We start from the raw sequence: 27,542 nt of genomic DNA on the forward strand, positions 1-27,542 counted from the left end.
GGTGTTGGTTCCACAAAAACTTGCAATTGTGAGTTGTTGTCATTGGATGAAGATTCAAGATATGCTCATTGTTGTAGTTGAGCTAAAGATTCAGCCGCAGCAATTCTCTCTTCACAATCATCCTCCATTTTCACAATTCCCTCTCAAATTTTCTTTCTCTCCTTCTACTCTCACATCATTCACCCAAACACAAATAATAACACACACTAATCGTTTATCAAAAATCTTAAGATTTTATTAATTATATTAATCACTAATCCTGATTAATAATGGGTATATTAGGAATTACATAAAATACTTAGATAAGGGGTGACCCTGATTTGATATTTGGATCTTGTTTTTGTCTTTTTCCTATATCCCCCAATTATTTTTTATATCTCCCGATCGCGCGTTCTTAATTTATTTATTTTTTTAACGGGTTTTTTCTCTTCTTTTTAGCTTTTTTTTTTGTAGTGTTCCACGATGAACATTTCACTGATCGGCTAATGGTTTGTGGGGATTGGTCGGTGATGCTAAGTTAATCGGTGATTATACACCGATCGATGGACGGTTCACCTATCCCTAAATATTTTACCTATCATCGAATCGAATTGTTTGTCTTCCCTTATTCCCCTAATCCCTTATCAAATTCCCAATATATGGGGTAGGGAATAAAGGTTTTGGAGAAATCCCCAGCCCATAGGAGATGATATTTCCCATAAATAAGGGTATAAATCCCTTGTTGGAGATGGTCTTACAGACACTACTATGTATGTTACTTTCTTTGTAAATTGACTCGTCACTACAAAATGAATATTAGCGGAGAGTAAAAAATTGGGCAACAAGAAAAAAAGAATCCCCTGAAGCAATAAGGTACTCATATAGGCGAAATCCATTCTTCTGGAAAATCTTTGATGGAGGTTCTTTTTTCATTTATTCATTCATGGAAGTAGGATTGTTAGTTATGGAATCATAATTTTTTTTAAAAGCAACTAGGCACTTATTTACTTTTACTATTAAAGATAATTCATCAATATAGCATCTAAAATAAACCCCGGACAACATATTTCCAGTCTACAATAAAAAATCAAATTACATCATGAAATCAATAAACACTCTTCAAGTGTGTTCCACAACATACCTGCAACCTCGTTGTCAGCTTCTAGATTCAAGAACATAACAAATTTAGGATACCTGCATGATTACTCATCAACTTCTTAAATATATTACTGGGTAACCCTTGAAGCATCAAATTATCATACTAGAACTTTCATATAACCACCATCACATTTTAACCCATCCACGCCTAGATTTTCTCTTCCTAAAGATTGTTGTTAGATGTAAGATCCTCCAACTCATCAATTAAGACATTATAGCAAAAATAATATTGTTCCTGGTAAACATTAAGAAATGGACAAAGTTTAGAAAAGGTTCAAATACTTGAAAAACGAACACAAATCTCAGAGAGAAGTTACTCTTGATCATTTGCATTCTATCAGAGAGGTCCAAAATTTTAAGGCATTGTAGTGTCAAATCTCAAGGTACATGATATTGTAAAACTTATCATGTTTTTCATGAGCAAAATGAATTATAATTCATACACCGTTAAGTACCTTTGTTTGCACCATCCCGATACGCTGAGATCTGAAGATGCTGACAGTATCACTAAGATTTAAAGCAGTCATATTCCCATCAAGGATTCTTTGGATCGTATTAAGGATCGTACAAAATGCACCCGTTCTCCCAACACCTGCACTGAACAAAGGACCAAAAAAAATGTCAAAAAGATGTGTATGGGTTTCTGATCTTATCATTACTAATCAGTTTGAAACATTAGAGAATGGTAAAGTCATGAAGAGAAAACCTGCAGTGAACCACTATGGGGCCAAGAACAGGGGGTATATGATATATCCTTTTCACAATATCACGAATTTCAAGTGTACCGTCGGGTACTCCCATATCAGGCCATTCAAGATATTGAATATGGAGGACATTGTGGGCAGGCTCTTCTGACTGATCAAACAAACAGTTACAAGACCGATAATCATGCAGTAATACCTTTGATATGATGTAGTAGATAAGAAAATTCATGGATACAAATAAAAAAACGACAACTAGAAACCATGACATTAGGAGTAATACAACTCCAAACAACGAGAAAATAAAGAGTATCCGACTTAGAAGATTTAATCTTACATGTTTGTACTTCAGCTCCAAACAACTCAAGACTAACGAAGTATCAGTTGTTCTTGTCCATTTAGTGGTGACATGAATGTTATCAAATTCTCTTGGCTTGTCTTCTGAATTAAAATAATCTCCACATTTGACAATCTGCACATAGCATTTCAATCTAATAAACAAAGAGAACATACAACAGACTACACGTTATGGAAAACCAAAATGAACTTAGCAAAGATCATACATCACGAGAATGATATGCAATAAGTAATGGATTATAGATCATGCAAGAAATTGGAATGGCATAAAAAAATCACAAAGAAGATTCAATAACATGCAGTACCTGATACACAAGATCTACACGAAATAATACAACAAAATCTAACCAGCATGACAATGGCATATGAAGAGGAATTGCCTTCCGACGTTTTAAAATGAAACATCGGCATAATAAAAATTCAAAGTACAAGCGAATTATTCCTTCTTTTTATAACATGATTGTATAATTATTTCCATATTATTTATTCAGGCCTACACATCCTAGACCACAAAAATACCAACAGGTAAGTACATAAGTTTGTGAGAGAAGCTTATTAACAAAGAATTTCGTAAGTATTCTCTTAAATTTTTAAAAATAAAAATAAAAAAAACTTTGCAAAAGTAAATCTTTTTGCATCAATTTATTTCTTTTTGGCATAAGCTAGTTTGATAAAAAAAATATGATGTTTTGTTGTAATAAATTATCACTTAAAGCTAATACAATATCAATCAACAAGAAAGGTTAATTTTGCGCTATATGTACCACATATACATGATATATATAACTCAAATATAGTATTCTTAATTATTTAAGGGCCCGATCATGCAAGAGCCCAAGGCTTTGCCTAGATATCTTATTCCCATGGTACGACCTGCAATGAGTTACCTTTCCATCGTCGAATAATTGAGTAAGCATCACAATCACAGGGCAGTGATACTGGATTACCATCTCCCAAAAGTCTTCATAAGTATCTGGCAGCGGACCTTGTGTAGCTATACAACGTGAAACGGATTCACCGGAACCAACCTACATTTATGAGGAAGTAGTTAACATTTAAAAGCATAAATGAAATTGTAAAAAATAACTCCCATAAGCCAGAAAATTATGCTTGCAGAGAAGGACACAAAAAAGCTAAAATACCAGAGGTACATGAGTTCACGGTGTAAGAAAACATAGTCTATAAGCTTTCTAAAGGTACATTACAACTCTACAAAATAGTATGACTACAAAATTACTTCCCTTTTCACTACACTTTCCTATCCAATGTTCGTTCCTTTACTATTTAACCCATTTCTAAAGAGATATAAATTTTTATCAGTGAATTCAATTCAATCAAACCTACACAGCACTAATTATCTAATTTAATTAAGACTCTTAATTGAAAATTACATGAAAGAGTTTTTGAATGAATTGATTGGAAACACTAAGCAATCAAACAAAACATAAAAACTTGATGAAATATAACAATTAAGATGAGATTAAGTAACAAAATCAAGAAACCAAAAACAATCAAACCTAAATGAAAAGATGAAAACGGTCATGATTGATGTTGAAGAAGAACAAGATATTTTTTATAAAAAGAGAAAAATCGACCCCGGGTATAAAACATGACCACTGCTTGGTTAACCAAGTTAGGATGGTCATTGATATTAAGCGGGCATATCTATTTCTTGTTCAGTTTTTCTTTCCTCTTCGTATTTTCGGGAGCTCGAAAACATGGCGGTTTTCATCAATGGACTCAGCCTTCTGCAAGTTTTGATCCCTGTAACTAGAACATTTTAGAAATCTGCTATTTCTGAACTTCTTCGCAGTCTAAGGATGAATCTTTGATCTTTTCCCTTGGGGATAAGATTTATTGGATAATTGAGTTTTGATATTTTTTAGCCATTTTTTCTTTCTTTTTTTCTTCAGGTTTTTTTATTAATCTTTTTTCTTTTTCTTTATTTTAATAAAGTCCTTTCATCCTTGTGTGATGAGTTTAAAGTCTAAATCTTTTGAGTTTTCTTGGTCTATCAAAGGAAAGTTAGAGAAATTAAAGTTTTGGAGAGATTTAAGGGTATCGTAAATTGTATATTGCCTCCTGAAAAATCTATTAGGTAGCTTTACTCTATCATTCTAGAGGCTTTAGATGGCTCAAATAATACCTGAAAGTGGTCACAGAGGTCAATCAGATTGTTATTTTTAATTGAGGTTATAACAAAATTTCAAGGTAGTTTTATGAAGATCTCAAGAAATGATGCTTCTATGGAAGCGAAGTCTCGTTTTGTATATGTCCCATGTGGTGGTGATGGATTCATTTGGAAGAAGTTTCGGAAGTTTTTGAATCCATCTCATAAGCTGGTACAACACATAGATTTCAGGGATAATGATTTTCCTCCGTTACCTAAATCAAATGGAAATATGGAAGGTGTTTTTAACCCTTACATGAGAGGTGTTTATGTTGAATCCATCAATTTCCATAAAGGTTGGGTTGGTGTTTCTAGAGAAATTTTTAGTCATTTCAAGATTTTGATCCCCTTAAGCAACCGCTTATCCTAAGAGTTGGTAAATCAAAGATTTTTTTAAAGCAATGGGAAGTGTATGACTCTTTAATCAATCTAGTGATTGAGAGTAAGAAAAGTCATTGGATATGGATTAGAGGTCTGCTTATGCATTTTTGGGTAAAAACAATCTTTCGAAGGATTTGTTCTCCATGGGGTATCCCAAAGGACATTCATTTGGATACGGTGAATCATATATGAACTTTAGTAAGATCGAAGTTGTTTGTGATATGTTGAAAATAGCGACAGTAGTAAAATTTTCAAATTATTGGTTGTACATTGAATGGATTCATCAGTTAAGGAATCAGGGTGAGGTCCATTTTGATACAAAGCAGAGGAACATGGAATATCAAAGAGTGTCAAATCACATGAGGGTTTCTCATTCTTCTTAGGTGAATATTGATGATTCTTTAACTATAATAGTCATAAGGATCAATATCAAAAGGTGGTCGATAATCAGAAAGTTTCTAAATGATCTTTTAATCAAACCAAAGATAAGATCAGCGGTAGTTATTCCATTAGAATATTATGCCGCAGATAATAAAAACTTTTGCTACGAGCCGGAAATATCGAAAGTGTTGAATGTATCTTCTAAAGACAGTAAAAAAAAGGATTTTTCGAATTTCAAATTTGGTAAGCCGATTTGAGAGTGGAGAGAGTTTGGGTTGAAAATACACTATTCAGTACTGGACTAGTCTCTAAATTGGTGAGTACACCAGCTCATCTTGCCATACAGAATCATTCGTATTCGAGTTTGGGTCAGGGTTCGGGTCAAAGGTTATAATTATCTTCGAGAGGGGTTTTTGACCCAGATTTGATGTCTCGTCCGGCCATGAGTCAATCAACTCAGCTCATCATTACATGAGAGAAATGGTGTTTAGAGATCCATCGGGTTTTGACCCGTATAAAAGAGCTTTATTCAGTCCAGCCCATGATCCGACTGACGCTGGTACATTGGATGTTTCTTCGATTTCTGGAGACAAGTTAGATCTTGACAAGTATCATAAGGAGTTAATATGTTTGAGTGTATATCTGAACAATGATATACTTGTCTCTAAGTTGTTAGATGATTCTTAGAGTTCAAAATTACAAGATGTGGTATCTCCATCATCGGGTCTAATCTCTAAGAATATTCAGACGCCCTTATTTGTTCATCTAACTGCGGAAGCCCAATTACTCAATGATATGCTCATTCGAATAACACTTCTCAGAACGAGCAAGAAATGAAGTTTAATAACTTAATAAATTTTTACTTGGCTTTCAATAAGAGGTTGGGTATAGATTGTGATTCCAATATCTTGAAGGATATTTGTAAGCACATGTTGATTAAGATAACAAGATCTGAGACAAAGATGGGTCACAACGAAAATCAGCTGGATGGTTTTGATAAATTTGATGCTGATTCTGAGGACGAAAATTGGGTGGGTTAGGAGGATAGGGGTAACTTCTATGTGGAGGAAACATGTAATATGCGTGTGAATGTTTCTTTCACTTCTGTTTATTCTAATTTAATTGCTAGGGATTTGATGCAGTCGAATGGATCATGAAATCCTCTCTTAGAACATTAGGGGTTTAGGGGATGACTTGAAAGTGTCTGCAATGGGGAATGCAATTAGATTAAATATTCAATTCAGGAAAATAAGATGAAGGAAATTGATGATTCAATCTTTTCCCATCGGTTATAAGTTTATGAGGCAAGAATGGTTGTGATTCAATCTTTCTCCCATTTGAAGGTAGGTCTGGGGGTATTTTGGTGATGTGGAATCCTTCAACTGTAGCAATGGAAGAAAGTTTGCTTGGGTTTTTTCTGTTTCTATAAAATTTTGTAATATCTCAAACAATTTTGTGTGGATTTTTATGACGGTATATATATGGGGCTTCAGATGCGGCTGCTTACGATCAATTTTGACAAGAGTTACAGGAATCAGGCTACTTATGACTGAACTGTGGGTTTTACATGTAGATTGGAATGCTATCCTTTGTCAGGCAGAGAGAAGTAGAATTGGTGTATGTACAAGGAGTAGAAATTAATTTAGGATGTTTATCAATACTAATAATTTGATAGATATTCCGTTGTCTGGGGGAGCTTATACTTGGACAAATTCTCAAAACCCGCCAACTTTGATAAGATTAGACATATTTTTGTTTAGTGCAGAGTGAGAGGAGAAGTGTACTTCTTTGGTGCAGTACAAATTGAGAAGACCCATATCTGATCATGCGCCAATTCTTCTTAATTGTAATGCTGGTACACATACACATGATTAGGGAGGTGACTATGGTTAAACACAAGCAAGTTTCTTTAAACCTTGCTAGGAAATAGTTTTCTAGAGAAAAAGGGAAGTGGTTGGAGGAGTAAGGAAGAAATTCAAGAAAAATTCATAAAAATGCTTATTATCTTTAGAATATATAAATGCCACTAATTCTCTTTTAGTGAATGAGGTTACGAGTCATGACAAGGAAGTAATCAATACGGAAACTAGAACTTTTTATGTGGATTTTTTTGTAAGACATGGTGCATAACAAGCCTACTTTTGAGGGTTTTGATTTGCGGAGTCTTAGTGTGCAACAAAGTATTCAGTTATAGAAGCCCTTTGAGGAAGAAGAGGTAAAGAATGTAATATGGGGTTTTGGAAGAAACAAGTCGTCGGGGGCGAACATTAATATAATAAAGTTCTTTAAAGCGGTTTGGGACATCATCAAATCAGATCTCATGGCAGTTTTGAAAGAATTTGGGTAAAATGGTAATATTGAGTGGAGTATGAATTGCAGTAACATTAAATTGATACCCAAGTGTGATGATGCTGTCTCTATGCACAATTTCAGACCAATTAGTCTAATATGGGGTATTTAAAAGATTGTTTCTAAGTTACTGGCAGATAGACTAAAGCAAGTTCTCTCCTCTAATTATTTCTAAAATTCAATGAGTGTTTGTGGATAATAGACAAATTACAAATGAGATTCTTATTTCTTCTGAGTTGATTGATTTTAGAGAGATAGATAATAATCTTGGATTGGTGGTCACAATAGATTTGAAGAAAGCTTTCGACAACGCCGGATGAAGTTGTTTGGATTACACTCTTGCAAGATTTGGATTTGCCTTTAGATGGAGAAATTGGATTAAATGGTGTCTGTCTAATACTAGATTCTTTATGGCAATGAATGGAACATTCATTGTTTAGAAGTGGTAAAGGAATAATGAAAGGTGATATCATGCCCCATTTTTTATTCATTTAGATTGTGGAGATTTTATCTTCTATGATAAAGAAAGCAACTACAATGAATCTAATCGCCGGGTTTAAGCCTGCTGTGAATGCTAAAGACATAAATCATCCTATTGTCTTTTTAGATGATAATGTTAAGCAGGTGATAAATCTTAAACATGTAGTGCTTGCTTTTAAGCTAGTAATTAATTGGACTTAAAGGTTAACTTTAAAAAGAATGCTTTAGTGGGCATGGGAAATGCTGTGGAGGGAGCGACCCATTTTGGTTGTTCTTTATCATCTTTCCATATGAAGTATCTGGGCATACCCTTGGGAAGTAAATCAAAGGCACTGGGAGTATGTGAGGTGATTATACAGAGATTTCAGAAGAAACTAAGCACTTGTCATAGGAAGTACTTGTTAAAGGGTGGTAGGTTGATGTTAGTAAAGTCGGTACTTTCTTCCATTCCCATATATTACATGTCATTATTTCAGATGCCTACTTCGGTGGAGAAGTAGCTTGAGAGAATAATGAGGCAGTTTCTTTGGGCTCGGTCAATAACAATTAGTAAACCTAACAAGGGATGGGTGAGATGGAAAAAGGTGAGCATTTCCAAGGAAGGAGGGAGTCAAAATAAAAAAGCTTCAGATTATGAATAAAGCGTTACACGCTGAATGGATATGGTGGTATGTTAATGAATAACATGCATTTTGGAGGAAATTGATTCATTCTAAGTCCAGTGGAAACATAAATGTTTTTGTCTTCCCTAATCCTTCTAACAAGACAGTAGGAAAATTTTTATGGTACGATACTCTAAAATGCAATAGTGAAATTCAACAAAATACTACATTGCCAGTGAACTCCGGTGACATGATTTTATTCTGGAAGACTTTTCTTTGAATGGGAATTCTTTATAAACTTTATTTCCTGCACTCCACAATTTCAGTAGAGTGCAAAATGCAACCATTCAAGACTGTGTAGACAAAAGTAATATGGTTAGTTGTAATTTAGCAATTTTGCAGGTAGTTGAAAGACAGAGAAGTCGAGGATGTAGCTCATCTACTAGATTTAATATCAACATTTAACACAAGAAATGGTGGCGATGAAAGAATTTGGTTACACGGCAGGAAACTTTTTTCGGTAGTGGAGTGTTATAAAGCTTTGGAGGATGATGGTTTAATTTTAATTCCTTAAACCCAAAAACCCAAGTGGCATTAGTAATTTTTTTCGTATGTAATTTATGCTATATTACTTCCCCAACTATGGATGCCTATAGAAATTCATTTCAGTTCAATGGATGTTTATTCTGCAAACAAGCAGGTGAATTAGATAATCATGTTTTCTAATTACATTCCGAAACCACCAGAGATTTTTTTCTCGAAGGGTAATTACAATAAGTTTTACAAGAAACAGTCAGGAAAACTATTTGAGAGTGGAATAGAAAGAAAGGTTCAATCTCTAACATAAGGAGAAAGATTTGGGATATAGTACCATTTGCGATTTGGTGGTCTATGTGATTGGAGAGAAATTCAAGATGTTTTAATGGAAACTATAAGCCTCTGAATGGGATCATAAACAGTCTGAAGGTGCTACTCTACACATACAAGAACAAAAACTTTTAGTGGTGTGAGTTTAGATATGGTTTTAAATAATATGGCAAGATTGGGGTATACCCAGATTAATTGGGTATACTCATTTTGTTCCCATCCAAAGTAGTGTGTTAAGGGGTGTCTAAAAGATGCTAAAATACCAAATCACCCTTACTATTGATACCTAATATCCTGCCGACTGATCAATCAAAAACAAAAAAAATTTCTCAAATTCTTTAGAAATCAAAACTCTATCGGATTGTGATGAAATCAAAAATCAAAACGAAACTAAAAAAAAAAAAACTGCTACAGGATTTCATATTCTTATCAAACAGCCAGCAGGGTATTTATTTATCGACCTTGCCGACTAATATCAGTCGGTAGGGTGTTTTTTTGTCGACCTTGCCGACTTTTCATCTCTGTAAATAGCATTTACAGGGTCGGCACGATATTCATCCTTATACCTTGCCGACTTTTCATCTCTGAAATTAGCATTTACAGGGTCGGCACGGTATTCATCCTTATACCTTGTCGACTAATCATGCATTTGTAACACCTTTCTCTGTATGTCAAAGAGCCTATAGTCGGCAGGGTATTTTTTGTCGACCTTGCCGACTATAAGTTAGCCGGCAAGGTAAGAAATCAATATGCATGCCGGCCAAAGTTAGTCGGCATCTTCTTCATTCGTCGACCCTGCCGACTTTTCATAATTTCAGAACTGAAAGTGTTGATTAAATTCTTTAATTTTGAGTATGATTTCATACATCAACTTTGCGATCCCCTTTTTAGAAGTGTTTGGGTAGTATGTTTTCATTTCCGTTGCAAAAAAAATTCTCAAAACAAATTTTTTTCATCAAAAATCTTCCCACACGAGTTCAATCAAAAACAAAATTTCATAACTTAAATTCATAAGTTTTAATCTACTCAATTAATCAATCTAAACTCAATTAATTAAGCTAATCAAATTTTTTAGTATTAATTAAACAAGAGTATGTTAGCCATTTAGAAAAAACATGGTTAAGGAGTGGCTTCTTTTAATTCAAAATGACCTGGATTTGTCTCATTAGGTATACCCCAATTAATTTGGGTGTACCCAGAGGTTGTTATGTGCTAATTTAGTCAGGAGCGGCAATTTTGTAAATAAATGGCCATTTTTTTTGTTACAATCACTGAAGTCAACTCACGGTCAAGCGACTCAAAACCATCAACTGATAAATTCGCTCAAACTTCAAGTGTACCAAAATTTTAATTTACGACTCAAATACAAAATATAGTCAAGAGATATATGTATACCTCCGCAAAGCTTGCATTGATATAATCGCTTCCAGATGATCTGGTGACCTCGGATGACTTGAGCACAACCCTGGTTTTATCAACTGAAAATCACCCATAAAATACATACATATTAATCATGCGTTCCTTGAGAATCTTACAAAATGGAAGATAGCAAGAAAATGCGTTTCTGGTGATATAGTTTCAACTATTGAACAGAAAAACTGGAGTGGATTACTATACATGGGATGATACTCTTGTAACGGTTTTTGTGCCGATTGACATCCCGGAGAGCTTCTCTGCAGATTTCATTCGCAACATCCTGTGTGCAAGATATTTACAAATTTAGTGCCGTGTACAAATATGCATCAACATCGGACCTATATCTATATTCTTTTGCACTGGTTTGTTCATACTTTTATTACCAGGCTGCTGCTTATTTGTATTGTTATAAAGAAAGATTGGTTTATATGGACACAATATGTTGGGATTTTGTTTCAAAACCTTCTCTGTTCATTATTCATCAACTATACCTGTAGCTTCAAGTGATCAAATTCCTTGGGGATATCAAATTCCTGCTCAATCTTATCTGGAGACCGAGTCTTCTCCTTGAATGATTTGATAGCATCAGAGCAGTAGAATAACTGGTCTCGGGATAGAACAAGTTTAGGAGGAGGATCAGAGGAGAAATTGAAGGAATTTGCAAGAGAAGAAGAAACGGATGATTTTCCAGTAGAAGTGGCAGCCATTGCAGATAATAGACCTTCGGCTACTGGTAAGACAGAGATAGCCCACTATATAGCCCGTCCGTCTTTCTCTTTTCTTTTCTCCATGTTTCCCACACCCACTCACTCCACCCATCTCTCCCTCTCTGTCTCTCTGGTTCCCACTTTCTCTCTGCTTTCTACCAAGAAATGCACCTTTGCAACTCATGATTCTGGTGGATCATTGACGCCTGGGCCCCGGACCCTGGTGATTGGTTAGCAGGACAAGTCTCTTTGACGTTGGATGCACATGCGACCAGGAGATGTCCTCACCTTTTCTATTTTATTTTTTGTTGTTTTTCTTCTTTTTCCTAAGCAGTACAGATTACAGACTCGAAACAACATGTAAGTTTAACTTTGAATTTTTTGTTTTTTCCGAAGGAATGCAGCAAGCAACCAATAATTCATTTTCCCTAAAAAATGATATTAAAAGATTTTTGTTAGAGGAGAGCAAAATGTGATCCGAGGAGAGTAGAAATCGTGGTCGACTCGCTAGTTAAGACCTATTCATTATTTTACTATGACTCGGACGAAATTACCCCCACAAAATTAACACCCCTTCCCTAAACAACTCCACCATCGACAAATTTTTGATTAATTCCCATAGCTTGCTGAACTCTTTATCTTCCTCGCGGCAAGTTGTGTGTGTCGATAGTTGATGCAATCTTATAGTTATTGTTAAGAACTCTATATCCTACTTTCATTCTTATCGAATACCGATACAACGCCATGTTAAGCACAAACGATTCCACTGGTCATCTTATCAAACGCACAAATGCAACAACATTAAAAAAACCCTTTTCACATTAACAAAAAATAAAAATCCATTTCACAAATCATTTGGAGATCGAACCTAAGATCCAAAATGAGTAATCGGAATAATTCTTAACTCTGTTAACAATAGAATCAATCAGTAAAGCAACAATGTATATTAATTACTGATGGGTCGATTACAAAAACCTAATTAATTCTTATTGATTTTATATCACAACAACGATATACTTTATCATCTACTGATCTTCAAGAGCCTTTAAGATTAAGAATCACTCTATTAGAAAGTACAAACCTTATTTAGAATTTTTGATATATTGATTATTATGTATGTTTTCATTTTGTGTTATGCTGCTTTAATCAGTGTTCATTGTCCATTGGTATCCATGGAGGAGCTGATTGGAGAACGGAAAATTGGTATTCGTGGTCGGGTTGATTGGATGTAGTAAGAGGGCAAGTGGTGTCCTGGTATTAGGTATTTTTTAGTATGGTTAATTTGGTCCGAGTCAGGATCTATACTCGACAGGTCCGAGTCAGGATATTTTTTAGTACGGCTTCTACTCTCTTTTTAGTACGGCTTCTACTCTCCTCGGATCACATTTTGTTCTCCCTCTAACAAAAATTTATTATAAAGAAAACAACAAAAGACGTATTCTACAAAGAAACTGATTAGAGGAAAAAAAAATCTAGTAAGTTTCCAGTCATTCACCCTCTCTCCCTTGGAAATCGGGAGATACCGGAAAGTCAAGATGCTATAGAAACTAGGACAGTATTTGGGGTTCTGAAGTTGGAAATTTTAAGCTTGAGCCTCTCAGCCCATAGCAACAGTATACTAAACTAAATGCTAGCAGGCAATAGAAAACTGAGTAATTACTTGCTTCTTTGAGTTCTTGCTTTATTCACAAGATTATCCTAATGTATAAGTAAAACCTTTTCTTCTTTAGAAGCTCTGATGGAGATTCTTCATTCACTGATTCATGACAAAAAAGGATTCTTACTTGTCAGTTATGGAATCATGATAGCACTAAATTATTCTGATGATATGAAAGATAACCAACCAAAACAACATTCGAAGAACTAAATAAACTTAGTTACATGATTCCAACAATTAAAAAACAAAAACAAATCATTACAAATAAAATTAGCATGAGATAAATTAACATTCTCAGTTCAAGCATGTTCCTTGAGTAGCTCGAAAACAAAGAAATTAGTCTTAGAATTCCACTACACATTTCCAACCTCGTCGCCAGCTTCTAGATTCATGGGCCTAGCAAAATTAGTATATGAATGATTGCTCCTTCACTTCTCAAATACATTAGTTAGTATATGAACCCTTGGAGTATCAAATTTCCCTTACCAGAACTGTCAAAGAATTGCCATCGCATTTTAGCCCATCCCTGAGAGGAGTTCCTCTTGCTATGGATTGGAGTCTGATGTAAGATCCTCCAACTCATCAATTATGGCATTATAGCAAAAAAAGTACTGTTCCTGATAAACATTAGAAAGTGACAAAATTCAGCAAAGGTTCAAATACTTGGAAAACAAATGCAAATCTCAGAGACAAGTTACTCTTGATTATTTGGATCCTAACACTCTTTCTATCTGAGAAGTCCAAAATTCTTAACCATTGTACTGCCAAATCTGAAGGTACATGAGAGCGTAAAAATCTTATGTTTTCACATGAGCAAAATGACTGATCATACACCCTTTTAGTAAGCTTACCTAGTTTTCCACTCTCACATTTTACTCCCAACTTTTAACAAACAAGATGAAATACCAAATTTTCAAACATAAAGGGTGAGATCTAAGAAGATACCATTGTTTGCACCATTCCAATACGCTGAGATCTAAAGATGCTGACAGTATCACCAAGATTTACAGCAGTCATATTTCCATCAAGGATTCTTTGGATCGTATTGAGAATTGTACAAAACGCACCCGTTCTCCCAATACCTGCACTGAGAAGAGGACAAAATAAAATGTCAGAAAGATGTGTATGGGTTTCTGATCTTATCGCTCCTCATCAATTTAAAACATTAGGGAATGGTAAATTCATATAGAGTATACCTGCAGTGTACAACTACGGGGCCGAGACCAGGGGGTATGTGATATATCCTTTTCACAATTTCACGTACTGCAAGTGTGTCGTCGGGTACTCCATGATCAGGCCATCCAGGATATTGAATGTGGAGGACAGTGTGGACAGGCTCTTCTGACTAATCAAACAAACAGTTACAGGACAGATAGCATAGAGTAAATACCTTGGATTTGATGCATTCGACAAGATAATCCATGAAGATGAGTAAACAAACGGCAATGAGAAATCATGAGACTTGGAGTAGTACAATTCATTTTCAGATTTGGCCATGAAAAAGAAAATTGTTTCTGATGCAACTTAAAATAATATACTGCAAGATCTTAGAAATATTGGTTCTAATTCTCATTACTGGAATTCAAGGAAAATCAAGCCTCACATAATTTGATTAACGACTATACAGCTTTAAATTCAACATATTCACATTATGACCTGTCCACAATATCTCAACTTTTTTTGCACATTTTTTTTTACGTCAATTATATCTTAAGCATTAAAAAAATAAGAACTATATCTTAACCATGAGATGTGCTTCAAAAACTTTTATCTTGTTATCATTTTAATAGAACCTTCAATTTAGCAGTAATACTTGCTAAATGATGTCATTAGACTCGTTACTAGGGTTTCTGAAACTACCATACACATATTCACCGCAGTTTGCCCCTTCACATTCATCTCATATATATAAATTAAACCAAAAGTGACATTCAGGTTTATCTAGTGCTGAGAAAAAAACAAAGTGACTTACAAGACTTATCTTACCTGTTTATACTTCACCTCCAAACAACGTAATACTAATGAAGTTTCAGTTTTTCTTGTCCATTTCGTGGTGACTTGAATATTACCAAATTCTCTTGGCCTATCTTCCGAATTAAAATAATCTCCACATTTGACAGTCTGCAAAGAGCATTTCAGCATAAGAAAGAAAGAGAACATACAACAGACTACATGTTATGGAAAAAAAAACAAAAAGAAGTACTTAGCAAAGATCAAGATCATAAATCACAGGAATGGTATGAAATAAGTAACGGATGGTTGGGAAAAAAGAAAAGGCAAACAAGGACTGGAATCTATATAATAAACTAGGACGACTTGGATCCAGAATTTCACCGAAGGCTCTTGAGATCTAACAGACAAAATGAATCCAGACTTAAACTTGTAATAAAGTTGTATAAGGATCCACTACATTTGACGCCTAAATTTGAGGAATTTTTTTTCGCAGTATCACTTGCGACACAGGTTACAATTAGTAATTTCATAAACAATGAATGGTTGTAATTTTCATCAATTAGAGTGTTAAGCACTTTCAGCTATTATGACAACCACAAGCCAGAGAATAGCCAAGAAATTCAGAAGGCACAAAAAGTCACAAAGAAGATTTAATAGCATGCAGTACCCTGACAGACATCGTCAACACGAAGAACAGCAAAACCTAACCAACATGAAAATGGCACATGTTGATGGGAAGAGAAATTTCCTTAGTAAATAAGTACGGACACTTTAAAAAGAATCATCAGCAGAACAAAAATTCAAACAGGTAGCATCACTCCCACATTTTGTAATATAACTGTGTTTTTAAATCCCTATTATTTATCCAGGCCTACACACTCTAGACAACAAAAATACTACTGAAGTTTGTGAGCGAAGCTTATTAGCCGAGGGTTTTCATGAGCCATAAGGCCGTTACCCTATGCCTGATTTCTAGTGACTGAACTGTTCGTCCCATACATCAGCCTCATTGAAAATCATATCATTCCAAAACTCTAATTTTAGAATCACGTTGTGTAATTTATGGATTTCCCACCCATTAAATTAATATTTATAAGATTACAGTTTTAGAATGGAATGAGGAATGTGGCAAGGACATCATGCTACACCATTGGTTAATCATCATGTTAGCCCACAAAACATTTGTGATCCCAGTTCAATTTGTTAATATGTATATAACACTGTAAGTCCTGAAGAGTTCAATTAAAAACAAAATGGAACCCTATAAATGCAATATCATTTGTAGAATGAAAAGATGGATCTTCTTTTAGAGGTAAAGAAATAAGGGGGTAATTAATCCTTCAAAGAATCGCTTAGGTCTTTTAGTCTAAAATAAAAATGGACTATCTAGTATCTAGAGAGAACAAGCTAATTACTAGTGTCTGAAAAATTCGAAAGAACACATAATTGATGATTCCAACAAAGTCGCCTCTTACCAGTACATAAGGCATACCCTTATACTTCCATTAAATAATGATAATTAAGAATACAGTTTACTTTCTAAATTGGCATCAAAATGGTATTGATATAAGCTAACAACAGCCTGAGACAATGAATACCTTGTAATTATCGACCAACCGAGTAAGCATTACAATCACTGGGCAGTGATACTGGATTACCATCTCCCAGAAGTCTTCACAAGTCTGTGGTAGCGGACCTTGTGTGGCTATAAACTGTGAAATGGATTCACTGGAACCAACCTATATTTAAGAGAAACTACTTAATATTTAAGCACATAAATATAGCTATCCTTACCACAAAGTAACAAGGCCTCAGAGGTACATGGGTTGACAGTATAACAAGTCTGTTGAAATGTTCTAGTATAGAACAATTCCAATACTTAGTTCATCATTCTAAAGTATATAGAGATGTATACCTCGACAAAGCTTGCATTAATATAATCCCTTCCTGATGATCTGGTAACCTTGGATGACTTGAGCACAACCCTGTTTTCATCAACTGAAAATCAATGATAAAATACATATATATTAATCATGTGCTCCTTACAAAAAGGAATATAGCAAGTAAAAGGCATTTGCTTCTTTGTGACTGGTGAATCAGTTTCAACTTCTGGACAGAAAAACTGGAGTGGGCCACTATACATGGGATGACATCTGTGTAACGGTTTTTGGATAGATTGACATTCTGAAGAGCTTCTCTGCAGCTTTGTGTCACAGCAACTTTCTTAAATCTGTTGGCCTGTGTCCAGGATATTCACAGATTTAGTGCTGTAAGCAAATATGCATTAACATTGGCAGATGAACTATAGCAAGGTAGAGTCCATATGTTAGAAAACAACAGGAAATACAAATTCACAGAGAAATACACAAACTATGGAAACGCGGGAAAGCTCTTTTCTTAATCAATAGTCTTAAAGTGTCTAACGATGACAGATAATAAGACTCCGGCTCACGTTCCATTATGCTATCCGAAAGAGAGCGCTAGGAATTGGTACTCTAGTCCTATTGGCACCATCTTCGTATTTCCTTGCACTGGTTTGTTCATACTTTTATTACCAGGCTGCTTAGGTTCCACCGAGTTCTCTCTATAGTATAGTGTGCCACCCATTGATTACAACTAGAAAATCTATGAACCAACGAAAGTAGAATGTCAGTGTTGTATGCGTGTGTACAATGTACTGGTAGAAGCTATCAACTTACATTTTGGAAAGTAGGTTATTTGCTTAACAAGCAATTTGAAGTACCCAGACTTTAAAGCAAAACTCTCAAAATTGCTTATGTAAATGGCATGTAGTAACATAACCCAATAGATAATGTAGTAGTCAAAGCTTCAAGATGAGAAATCTCTCTAACTATGCATTACAAAACCAATTCAACTTTAAGGTTTCCATACTCAAAAGGCATTAGCTATCATGAAAAACAAATTTCTAGCCAGAAACATTCAAAGTACCCAAAAAAAAAAAAAAAGAAACAACTAAATTTATTCCATCTTAAAAGTTGTTCAGTTTTACCTACATATAATTCCCTTTTTTCATATCTGTTTTCATTTTCTCAAATAGATACATAATGATATTCTTAGTGCTCTTCGAAAATCTATTGAACCACAGATTCGTCATACTAGAACGAGATTGGAGGAGAGTGATTATACCTGTAATCGATCAAATTCCTGTTCAATCTTATCGGGAGATCGAGTCTTCTCCTTCAAAGTTTTGATGGCATCAGAGGAGTAGAATAACTGATCTTTAGAGAGAACAAGTTTAGGAGGAGGATCAGAAGAGAAATTGAAGGATTGTGTAGGAGGTGGAGGAGAAGAAATGGATGATTTTCCAGCAGAAGTGGCAGCCATTGCAGCAGACCGCCGGCTGCTAAGACGGAGAGAGCCCACTATATTCCCCGTCTTTTTCTTTTTTTCTGTGTTCCCCTTTTCCGCAGCCACTCCTCCACTCTCTTTCTCTCTCTGTCTGTCTCCCTCTCTCTTTGCTTTCTACCAAAGGCACCTGTAACATCTGTAGGAATGGGCGCCTGGGCCCCGGACCCTGGTGCTTGGCTTGTTTGTGCTCACATAACATAAACAGCTGCTAAGGCTGCTTGTAAGTTTAACCTATGCGGGGGAATGGTGGTATAATCCACGACACTAGTTAGTTTCCCACTTGGAACATGATGTCAATTCTTTTTTCTATGATACATAAGAGCTAGCACCGTTCCCTTCCCTATCCCTCAAATGTAGGGAAGGAATGGCACTTGAATAGTGTCATACGCGTACTCAGTATCCGTATGTATAAGTCAACTCGTTTACTTGACCAAAAAACGAGTACTCGGTACGCGTTTCATAGGTTTAAGAACACAAAAACAAAACTATTCGACCATTCTTTTTTTCTTCCTCCTTCTCTATTTCTCTCCTCCTCAACACTTTCGATTTGAAGACCTTGATGTGCGATTTTGGAGCTCAAATTGAATGGGTTTGTTCATTACCATCCGGCGAAGCATTTGCCTTCTTTAATTTCGTGGTTCATCATCAAAACCCTCCAAGGTGAGTGATTAAAAATTTAGGGTTTAAATTTGATTTGAGTTTGATTATGATTAAATTCGTGATGTTGGGTCGAATAAAATGCGTCATTGTATGTTGTTTGATAATTTAGGACATTGTTGATTGATTTTATGGTATTTTGTGGATAGAATCAAATAAGGTGTTGTGTATGAATGAATTTTGATATGGATATGTTGTTGATTGATATGGGTATTGTTTTTGATGATTTAGGATTGATGAATGATTTATGATTGATGAATGATTAAATTATTGAGGAATGATTAAGTTATCCACTTCACCCTTGATTTTGCTAACCCGATTACGAACGCTTTTTAAAGTGCGGTCGCTCCGATTTCCGCCATAAATTTCCACAAATTTATTAAAAAGCACTTCCCAAAACACTTTCTTATCCGAATAATTGTGATAACCAATAGCAACATACTGAGTAATCATGTGATGATCTTCCAAAGAAGTAAATCTCGTTCTGTGTTTCCTTTTTGCCCTTTGAGTCTCCGACATTGATGAGCAAAACAAAAATTAAAACTCTTACTTAAACAAAAATTAAATTAGAAAGATTTAAGAGAAGAAATCAATTGATGTAGGAAGAAGAAATTGATTTGGTGTGGTTTGAGTAGAGAATTAGAGTGGTATTTATAGAGGATTTTGAAAAAATGTCCGTTGGGATCCGATGGTGTAGAAAATAGAGTCGTTATAAAGATGGATGGTTATGATCGGGTGTGAGAGAAGTGTGAACGAGAAAAGGTCAAACAAATATAATTTCAGAAACGCGTACTCAGTAGCCGTGTAAAAAGCTACGCGTTACTGACTACTCGTATCAACGGCTTTACGGGTACTCAGTACGCGTAAAGCGTAAAATAATACGGGAACTGAGTACCCGTGCGATTTTCCTTCCCTACAAGGCTGATCAGATCTGATCAGCCTTGTAGGGATACATCAACCATCCCTTCCCTTTATAAAATTTGGGAGACCATAGTAAATGATTTTTTTGGGTTTTGAGGGATGGAGAGGGATAGGGAAAGGATATCCCTCTCCATAGTGCTAGATCTAAGTTGTTTTTCTTTGTTCTAAGAAAAAAAAACAGTCAAACATAAAACACCAGAAGAAAAACAACAACATGATTTTTAATATATCTGCAAGTAGAGGACACTGTTATTGTGCACTTCTACTTACTAAATTTAACTGATTAATGTTTGTACCATGCATGTATTTAACATTTTTCTTATTGATAGTAGTAGATGTTGAATCAACACGGTTTATGCCTAAAATTTGGTTTTAGGATAAGCAGTGTATTGTTGAAGTACTTTCTTTAGGTTCGAGGATCAAAATAGTACAAAGCGAGCCTAAACCAAGAAGTTGGTCGTTCACGTTTTGCTTCGGTTACAAAGAGAGAAGATGTGTTGATCTTAGGGGAGGGAAAACAAAGAAATTTGAGGAAATCGGAAGTGACCGAATTTCTGTGTGTGTAAGGTTGTCAAACTATGAAAAACCAGAGCTTGAGAGTTGTAAGCTTGTTCCTTTTTTCTGAATTGATAAAGGAGTCTATTTATAGTTGTAAGGGTCGCAAACTGTTTCCTCAAAGTAGTGGAGGTAGTGAAGGGATGGAGAGATGGAGATCGTGGATGTAATGGTAGAGCCATGTCAAATTTACTATGGAAGCTTCTAGACTACCACTTCATCATCTTTTCAACTGCTCTAAACTATTAATTTTATGGTCAATAGTTTCGCATGGATTTTATTGTTGGGTGTTTAATTTTAATATCACAAATCTATTATCTTTTTTTTTTTGCTACTACATCGCTTACATATATTAAAATGTTCCCATCTTAATTTATCATTACTGTTGATGAATTTGGGTGACCAGTTGCTGTTGGAGCTGTAAAATTCGGATCATATATTGGAAAGACATTTAGGGCACTGTATATATAAGCGACTGTCAATGCTGAGTAAATTTGTAGTATTGTATAGGTTGTTGAAGATCCGTAGCGGTAACAACTTATGAGAATACTCTTTTAGAGCTTTTCTAGAATGAAAAAGTGAATCTAATCAATGGTTATTATATAAGTGGTAACATTTTTACCTACCTCGAGGTCCAATTATACCAAAACTTTAAAATAACGTTACGGTGATATGTCCACCCCCTTAGCCCTTACTTGTAGGTGAAACCTAAAGTTTTCAAGTCCCCTCCATCCTCCAAATAATGTTCTGAAAAGCCATTTTTTTCTTTATTATATTGTAGTGGAATACTACTAAATAATTCTCACTCTTTTTGTCAATGAAATTCACAAAGGTGAAAGAAAAAGGATCTTAATGAACTACACAAAAGAGTTATCGAGATTAAAGATAACATACCAACTTTTTAAAACAATTTCACTAAGTATACTTAACGCCTTCATCAAGGAGAGATAAAAGTACAGTCATATCCTATAGTTCCACAACTACATTTCCCACAAAGGTATGACTGAAAAAGCGGGGGTCTAACAACCACACCCAATATTTTGTTCGGCAATCTGAATAGACAAACTCCAATATACTTTCAAGAGAATCAACTAGACATCCAGACTCAATCTAGAGAAAAGTATATCAAAGAGTTTATATCTCAATTTCTCAATTCAATCTGCAATCATCAAATAGGAATTTGCGAGCCCGATTGAATACGAGAAATAAATTGAACGGTACCAAAGACCAATGTTTAAGTGTCAATAAATATCAACAACCAAAGGTTGGATTATCTAATTGATTGATCTTAACGCACAACCTGTGATATTTCTATTATATAACAAAATATATTGCGGAAAATAAATAACACAGACACCAGAAATTTTGTTAACGAGGAAACCGCAAATGCAGAAAAACCCCGGGACCTAGTCTATCTTTGAACATTACATTGTATTAAGACGCTACAGACACTAGCTTACTACCAATGAACTTTGGACTGGAATGTAGTTGATCCCTAATAAATCTTACACTGATCAAGGTACAATTGCGTTCCTTACGTCTCTGAACCCCAGCAGGATTCTACGAACTTGATTCCCTTAGCTGATCTCACCCACAACCAAGAGTTGCTACGACCCAAAGTCGAAGACTTGATAAACAAATCTGTCTCACACAGAAAAGTCTATTTGAATAGATAAATCTGTCTCCCACGGAAATACCTACGAGTTTTGTTCCATCTTTTGATAAATCAAGGTGCACAGGAACCAATTGATAAACCAAACTTATATTCCCGAAGAAGAGCCTAGTATTGTCAATCACCTCACAATAATCTTAATCGTATGGTAGCGAAACAAAATAATGTGGAATCACAAACGATGAGACGAAGATGTTTGTGACTACTTTTAATCTTACGTATCGGAGATAAATCTCAAGCAAATCTTAGCAAAGATAATACTCAATCATGATAGAATAAGTAAGATCAGAAAACACAACTACAGAGATAGTTGGGTCTGGCTCCACAATCCCAATGAAGTCTTCAAGTCCTTAACCTACAGGGTTTCGTTAAAAACCTAAGGTTAAAGGAGAATCGACTCTAGTCGCAACTACTATCACACAAGAGGTGTGGGGATTAGGGTTCCCAGTTGGTAGAGTTCTCCCTTATATAGTTTTCAAATTAGGGTTTGGAATCTAAGTTACCTTGGTAACAAAGCATTCAATATTCACCATTAGATGAAAACTTGATTAGATTCAAGTTAATATCTTTCAACCGTTAGATCGAACTTATCTTGTTATACACAAATGAAATGTACCTTCATTTAGGTCTAGTAACCGTACCTAAACGTGTACACCATGTTGGCTCAACAGTAGTTAAACGAGGTTAGCTATATGAACACTGTCATATCAACCTTATTCATCTTAACCATAACTAGTTCAAATGACTCAAATGAAACTAGTTAAAGAGTTGTTCAATTGTTATATTCTCAAAGAAGTATACAAGAACACAATTGAAGCAAAACCGGTTTGATTCACTCGAATCAATTCATGAAAATTATAATCGTGGTTTGCAAATAATGCATTCATTATTATATAAATGTATTAGTTCATGTCACAACCGATTTTAGAACTTTAACCACTCAAGTATGCAAATGGGTACGCATACTTACGTAGTCGGACCAAGTTTGGTTTTCGCCAGTATGCGAACGGGTACGTATACCTCCAAACCCAGCAGAATTTTCCGGAATCAAACATTCGCCAGTACGCTTACGGGTGCGTGTATTTAGGTTCCCGGACTTCTCAAACCAACATGTATGCATACGGGTATGCATAATCTGGTTCCCGTACATGGATTACATATATGCAAGAGTGCATAACATGTTCATAATCCAATATTGGTTAAGTGTTCTAAATTCTATTTCAATCATTAAAATTTCTTAGAGGATGACAATAGCCGTTTTCACACACTATTAGCATCAAAACAATTTTCAAGTTATTGAAATAATCATAATGGAACATTCCAAGTCTACACCAAATGATTGTATCATACAAACCATGTAAGATGTTACTCGGCGATTTTCACGTGATCATCTTTTGATTTTCGTCAAGAATGTAAGATGAACTTGGTTGAAGCGAAAGCTTACCAACACATATTTCGAGAAATATGTAAGCGAGTTAAACTCAGCTCGAAATCTCAAAAGTTCATAATCGAATATTGTATAGTAATACGACTTTTGTCTCAATATAGGAGATAGAGTAGAAATAAACTTTCCAAGTGATATATGAGTTTTAGTCTCCATATACCTTTTGTTCATGAAGTTCCACAAGCTCTCCTTCTGGCTTCAGATCCCAATGAAGTCTTCAAGTCGTTAACCTATAATGGTTTCAGGAAAAACCTATGCTAAAGGAGAACCGACTCTAGTATGCAACTAGTATCACACAGAAGGTGTAGGGATTAGGTTTTCTAGTTTCTAAAGTTCTCCCTTATATAGTCTTTCAAATCAGTGTTTGATAGATAAGAAACAAAGCAATCAATATTCACCGTCAGATGAAAACCTGATTTAAGATTCAAGCTAAGTTTGCTTAAAATCAAAGCAATATCTCTCAACCGTTAGATGGTCTTAGCTTGTTACACACAAATGAAATATACCTTCATTAAGATATGGGTAACCGTACCTAAACGTGTATATTGAGTTGGCTCAACAATAGTTAACCGAAGTTAGCCATATGAACACTTTTTATTAACCACATTCATCCAATACTTCTAGATCAAATGATAATCAAATGAATCTAATTGCGTTACTCATAGAGTTGGTCAATTTTTTATATTTTCATAGAAGTATACAAGACACAATTGAAACAAAATCGAATTTGATTCAAGAGAATCAATTTATGAACATTTAGCCATGATTTGCAAATATTTCATTCCTTAGTATATAAATGTATTTGTTCAGGAGTATGAAATCATACTTAACGTATTTTAGAACTTAACCACTTAAGTTTGCAAACGGGTACGCAAACTTAAGTTCCGGACTTTTGGTCTTGACCAACAGTTCGCAAACGGGTACGCATACTGTCGTTCCGGACCTCAACTCAGGTAAAACCGTTCGCATGCTGGTATACAAACTTGGTTCCCGAACTTTGACAATCAAAACCGTTCGCATACTGGTATGCAAACTTGGTTCCTGGACCTAATCATACCACAATAGTTTGCATACCGGTATGCATACTGTGGTATATCCAGACAATGGTTAATTGTTATAAACTCCTATTTCAATCATTTGAAACATCCTTAGAAGACGACAATAGCTGTCTCACACAAACTATTAGCTTATAAGTAATTTTCAAGTGATTGAATGATCAATACGAAACATTCTGAGTCGACATAAATGACTGTCTCACAAAAATTATGTAAGATGTTTGATCCAGACAATTTTCACATGATCATATTTTGACTTATTATTTAGTTTCCAACAAATAAATCGTTTCTAACTAATCTCGTCAAGAATAATGATGAACGTAGCTAAAGCAAAAGGCTTTCCAACACATATTTCGAGAAATAGATAAGAGAGATAAACTCGGCTCGAAATATCAAATGTGTATAATATAAAAGTCTATATAGCTATACGATTTAGTCTCAATAGGAGATAAAATATAATAGACTTCTGAGTGTTAGATAAATTTTAGTCTCCACATATCTTTTGTTGATGAAGTTCTTCCAAGCTCTCCTCAATAGATCTTCGTCTTCAATAGATGAACGTCGTGAAGTCTAAAGCTCAAATACACATTCTATCCTAATCCGAGACATATCTATAAGTAGACTATAAATCAGGACTTATAGTTTTGATCACCTAAACTTGACAAACAAGCTTGAGATAGCAATGTTTGCGAGTTCGATCGAGTAGTGCTCTAACAACATCATCCTTGTGGGATCTTCCGATACTTGACTTACTTATTTGTAGATTCTTTAAAATACAAATTTACAACGAAGGACCTAAGATCACTACATTATTTTTTGTGGATTGAAGCATATTTTGATTCTTCAGGTAAGAAATTGCTTTTGATATAGAACAAATACTTCTTGGATTTTCTATGATAGGTTATAAGTGTTGTAGAACTCTTAAAGAGTTTTTGCATTTGATAGTGATATTTTTTATGTGGCTTCTTATAGGAGTTTGGTAGGTAGGTTGCATTATTTGATACTCATTAGACCTGACATTAGTTATGCATTTAATTATGTCTATCAAATTATGTATTTTCCAACAAACATTTATTTCTAAATTGTAGAGGGAATTCTCGGATACTTAAAAGGGTCTCTTTGTTAGGGAATTACTCTTGGCAGTGCAAATTTCTCTAAACTTATTGTATTTTGGGACAGTGATTGGGTAGGTTGTCCAGATACAATGAAATCGACTTTCGGGTATTGTGCAATTTTGGGTGCAAATTTGGTTTCCTGGTTTTCCAAGAAATAGTAAACTATTTAATGTTCTTCTACTGAAGCAAAATATAAAGGCCTTGCCACTGCTGGAACTTTATGGTTAATTATCATATATGTTTGATGAAATATTAGTTAAATTATTTCTTCCATGCAAGCTATAATATGACGAAATTTCCATGCTCATACTAAACATATAGAAACTAAAATAATTCGGGATCTTATTAAATTAGGGTTTCTCAGAGTTTCTTATGATCATACCTTGAGCCAGATTGCTTACTTGTTCACCACGTGATTATCTAATGGTTTGTCTAACGACAAATTGATGTCTCATATCAAGACATAATTTAAGGAGGTATGGTAAAGCTATTACAACTCACGATTGATGTGGTGATCCGAGTCAATTGAATTGGTTAATGTGTTTGAGTGACTGACAACTACGTAATATTTTTTCGTTTGAGTCGGTTGTAAATTTTCTTTGTTGTTCCTTTATTTTTAGTTATGTTTTGTCTTTGTTACAAGACTTATTTTTATAACGATTACCATCAGTGCAAACCTAATTGTTTCAGCGGCGATAATAAATAAACATATTTAAGTAGGTTTTATCTCGTTGTCGGTAATTACATGAATTTTGATTAAATTCATATATAAACATTATCTAAAGTAAAGTAATCACAAAAAATAATTACAAATATTTTTTTAACCCGGCTTGATGGATACACCAATTGAGGAGAAAATGACGGGTATGAAAACCTTCCGATGCAACTATACAAATATTCGTGCAATTTCGGAAGAATTTTTTAAGCGATCCTTCCATAAAACCGGAGACCCACTTTCACTGTGTTGACTATGTATATGGTATGAGAGTGTGCCTTGAGATACAAACTCATAAGCGAATAAAATAATTTTAGCCTCCAAACAACAACCGACAAGCCACACTATGTGGCTATGTTTGTGAAAGAAGGGCAATTTAGTTAATAAATGAATGAAGTTACTTTTCATTTACCTGTTGAGTTATCTTGGAGGATACCACTATTCCATATGATAACATTCCTATATACACTTTGCCGAAACCTCCTTCCCAGATGACACTTTGTTAAACTACCTAGTGAGACAATGAATATCACAAGAATATGTTTATCTCGTGTGCAACCAGTTCTTAAGTTTTTTTCCATATCCCTTATAACCATTTGGGAAAACATAGTAAAAAATCATCTTGCATTCTTATAACATGCTTCTTTGTGACAAAAGCCTTTGACATTGAAGGTTTGGAAAAAAAAAAGTCTACAACCTGCGTTGGAATTTTCGATTCCCAATTTACAGGAACCATTACATTGTCATTAAAGATTGGAGATGTGGATTTTGAAACTCTCAGTAGTCTGTATAAGAAGTGAAAATAAACATGAATTAGTTATAGCCAAAGTCTTTGACTTGAAAATTTTCTAACGCTATCCCGGAATTACACATCATGCTGC

At 34.8% G+C, this 27,542-nt stretch overlaps 2 protein-coding genes across 3 annotated transcripts; both read right to left on the minus strand.

The window, feature by feature from the left end:
- Positions 1 to 932: 932 nt before the first annotated feature.
- LOC113302414 (protein-tyrosine-phosphatase PTP1-like) lies at positions 933 to 11,648 on the minus strand. Its single transcript, XM_026551315.1, has 8 exons — positions 11,333 to 11,648; positions 11,043 to 11,121; positions 10,821 to 10,903; positions 3,083 to 3,223; positions 2,176 to 2,310; positions 1,844 to 1,992; positions 1,593 to 1,734; positions 933 to 1,372 (listed from the first exon to the last, which is right to left on the minus strand). The coding sequence occupies exons 1-8, from the start codon at positions 11,546 to 11,548 to the stop codon at positions 1,301 to 1,303; spliced, it is 1,017 nt and encodes a 338-aa protein (XP_026407100.1). The 5' UTR covers positions 11,549 to 11,648; the 3' UTR covers positions 933 to 1,300.
- Positions 11,649 to 13,356: 1,708 nt separating this feature from the next.
- LOC113306780 (protein-tyrosine-phosphatase PTP1-like) lies at positions 13,357 to 18,613 on the minus strand. 2 transcript variants are annotated; one of them, XR_003338828.1, is made up of 9 exons: positions 18,306 to 18,613; positions 17,300 to 17,396; positions 17,074 to 17,156; positions 16,757 to 16,897; positions 15,192 to 15,326; positions 14,402 to 14,550; positions 14,151 to 14,292; positions 13,692 to 13,822; positions 13,357 to 13,601 (listed from the first exon to the last, which is right to left on the minus strand). XR_003338828.1 is itself a non-coding variant. In XM_026555701.1 (8 exons), exons 1-8 carry the CDS (start codon positions 18,501 to 18,503, stop codon positions 13,751 to 13,753), a joined length of 1,017 nt encoding a protein of 338 aa, XP_026411486.1. In that variant the 5' UTR covers positions 18,504 to 18,613; the 3' UTR covers positions 13,378 to 13,750. The 2 variants fall into 2 exon arrangements, 1 of the variants encoding a protein (XP_026411486.1); XM_026555701.1 differs by having other exon boundaries at positions 13,378 to 13,822.
- Between the last annotated feature and the right edge of the window lie 8,929 nt (positions 18,614 to 27,542).

Source organism: Papaver somniferum, chromosome 8 (assembly GCF_003573695.1).
Source record: "Papaver somniferum cultivar HN1 chromosome 8, ASM357369v1, whole genome shotgun sequence".
NCBI lineage: Eukaryota > Viridiplantae > Streptophyta > Magnoliopsida > Ranunculales > Papaveraceae > Papaver > Papaver somniferum.

What these genes read in the sequence shown, in the direction of transcription:
- LOC113302414 (XM_026551315.1), bottom strand. Translation starts at nt 11,548, where the DNA reads ATGGCTGCCACTTCTACTGGAAAATCATCCGTTTCTTCTTCTCTTGCA. An exon ending in TGGAGCTGAAGTACAAACAT is followed by an intron (nt 1,993 to 2,175) that starts GTAAGATTAAAT and finishes TTGTTTGATCAG; the next exon opens with TCAGAAGAGCCTGCCCACAA. An exon ending in TCGGGATGGTGCAAACAAAG is followed by an intron (nt 1,373 to 1,592) that starts GTACTTAACGGT and finishes AATGTTTACCAG; the next exon opens with GAACAATATTATTTTTGCTA.
- LOC113306780 (XM_026555701.1), bottom strand. Translation starts at nt 18,503, where the DNA reads ATGGCTGCCACTTCTGCTGGAAAATCATCCATTTCTTCTCCTCCACCT. An exon ending in TTACACAGATGTCATCCCAT is followed by an intron (nt 17,157 to 17,299) that starts GTATAGTGGCCC and finishes ATTGATTTTCAG; the next exon opens with TTGATGAAAACAGGGTTGTG. An exon ending in TTGGAATGGTGCAAACAATG is followed by an intron (nt 13,823 to 14,150) that starts GTATCTTCTTAG and finishes AATGTTTATCAG; the next exon opens with GAACAGTACTTTTTTTGCTA.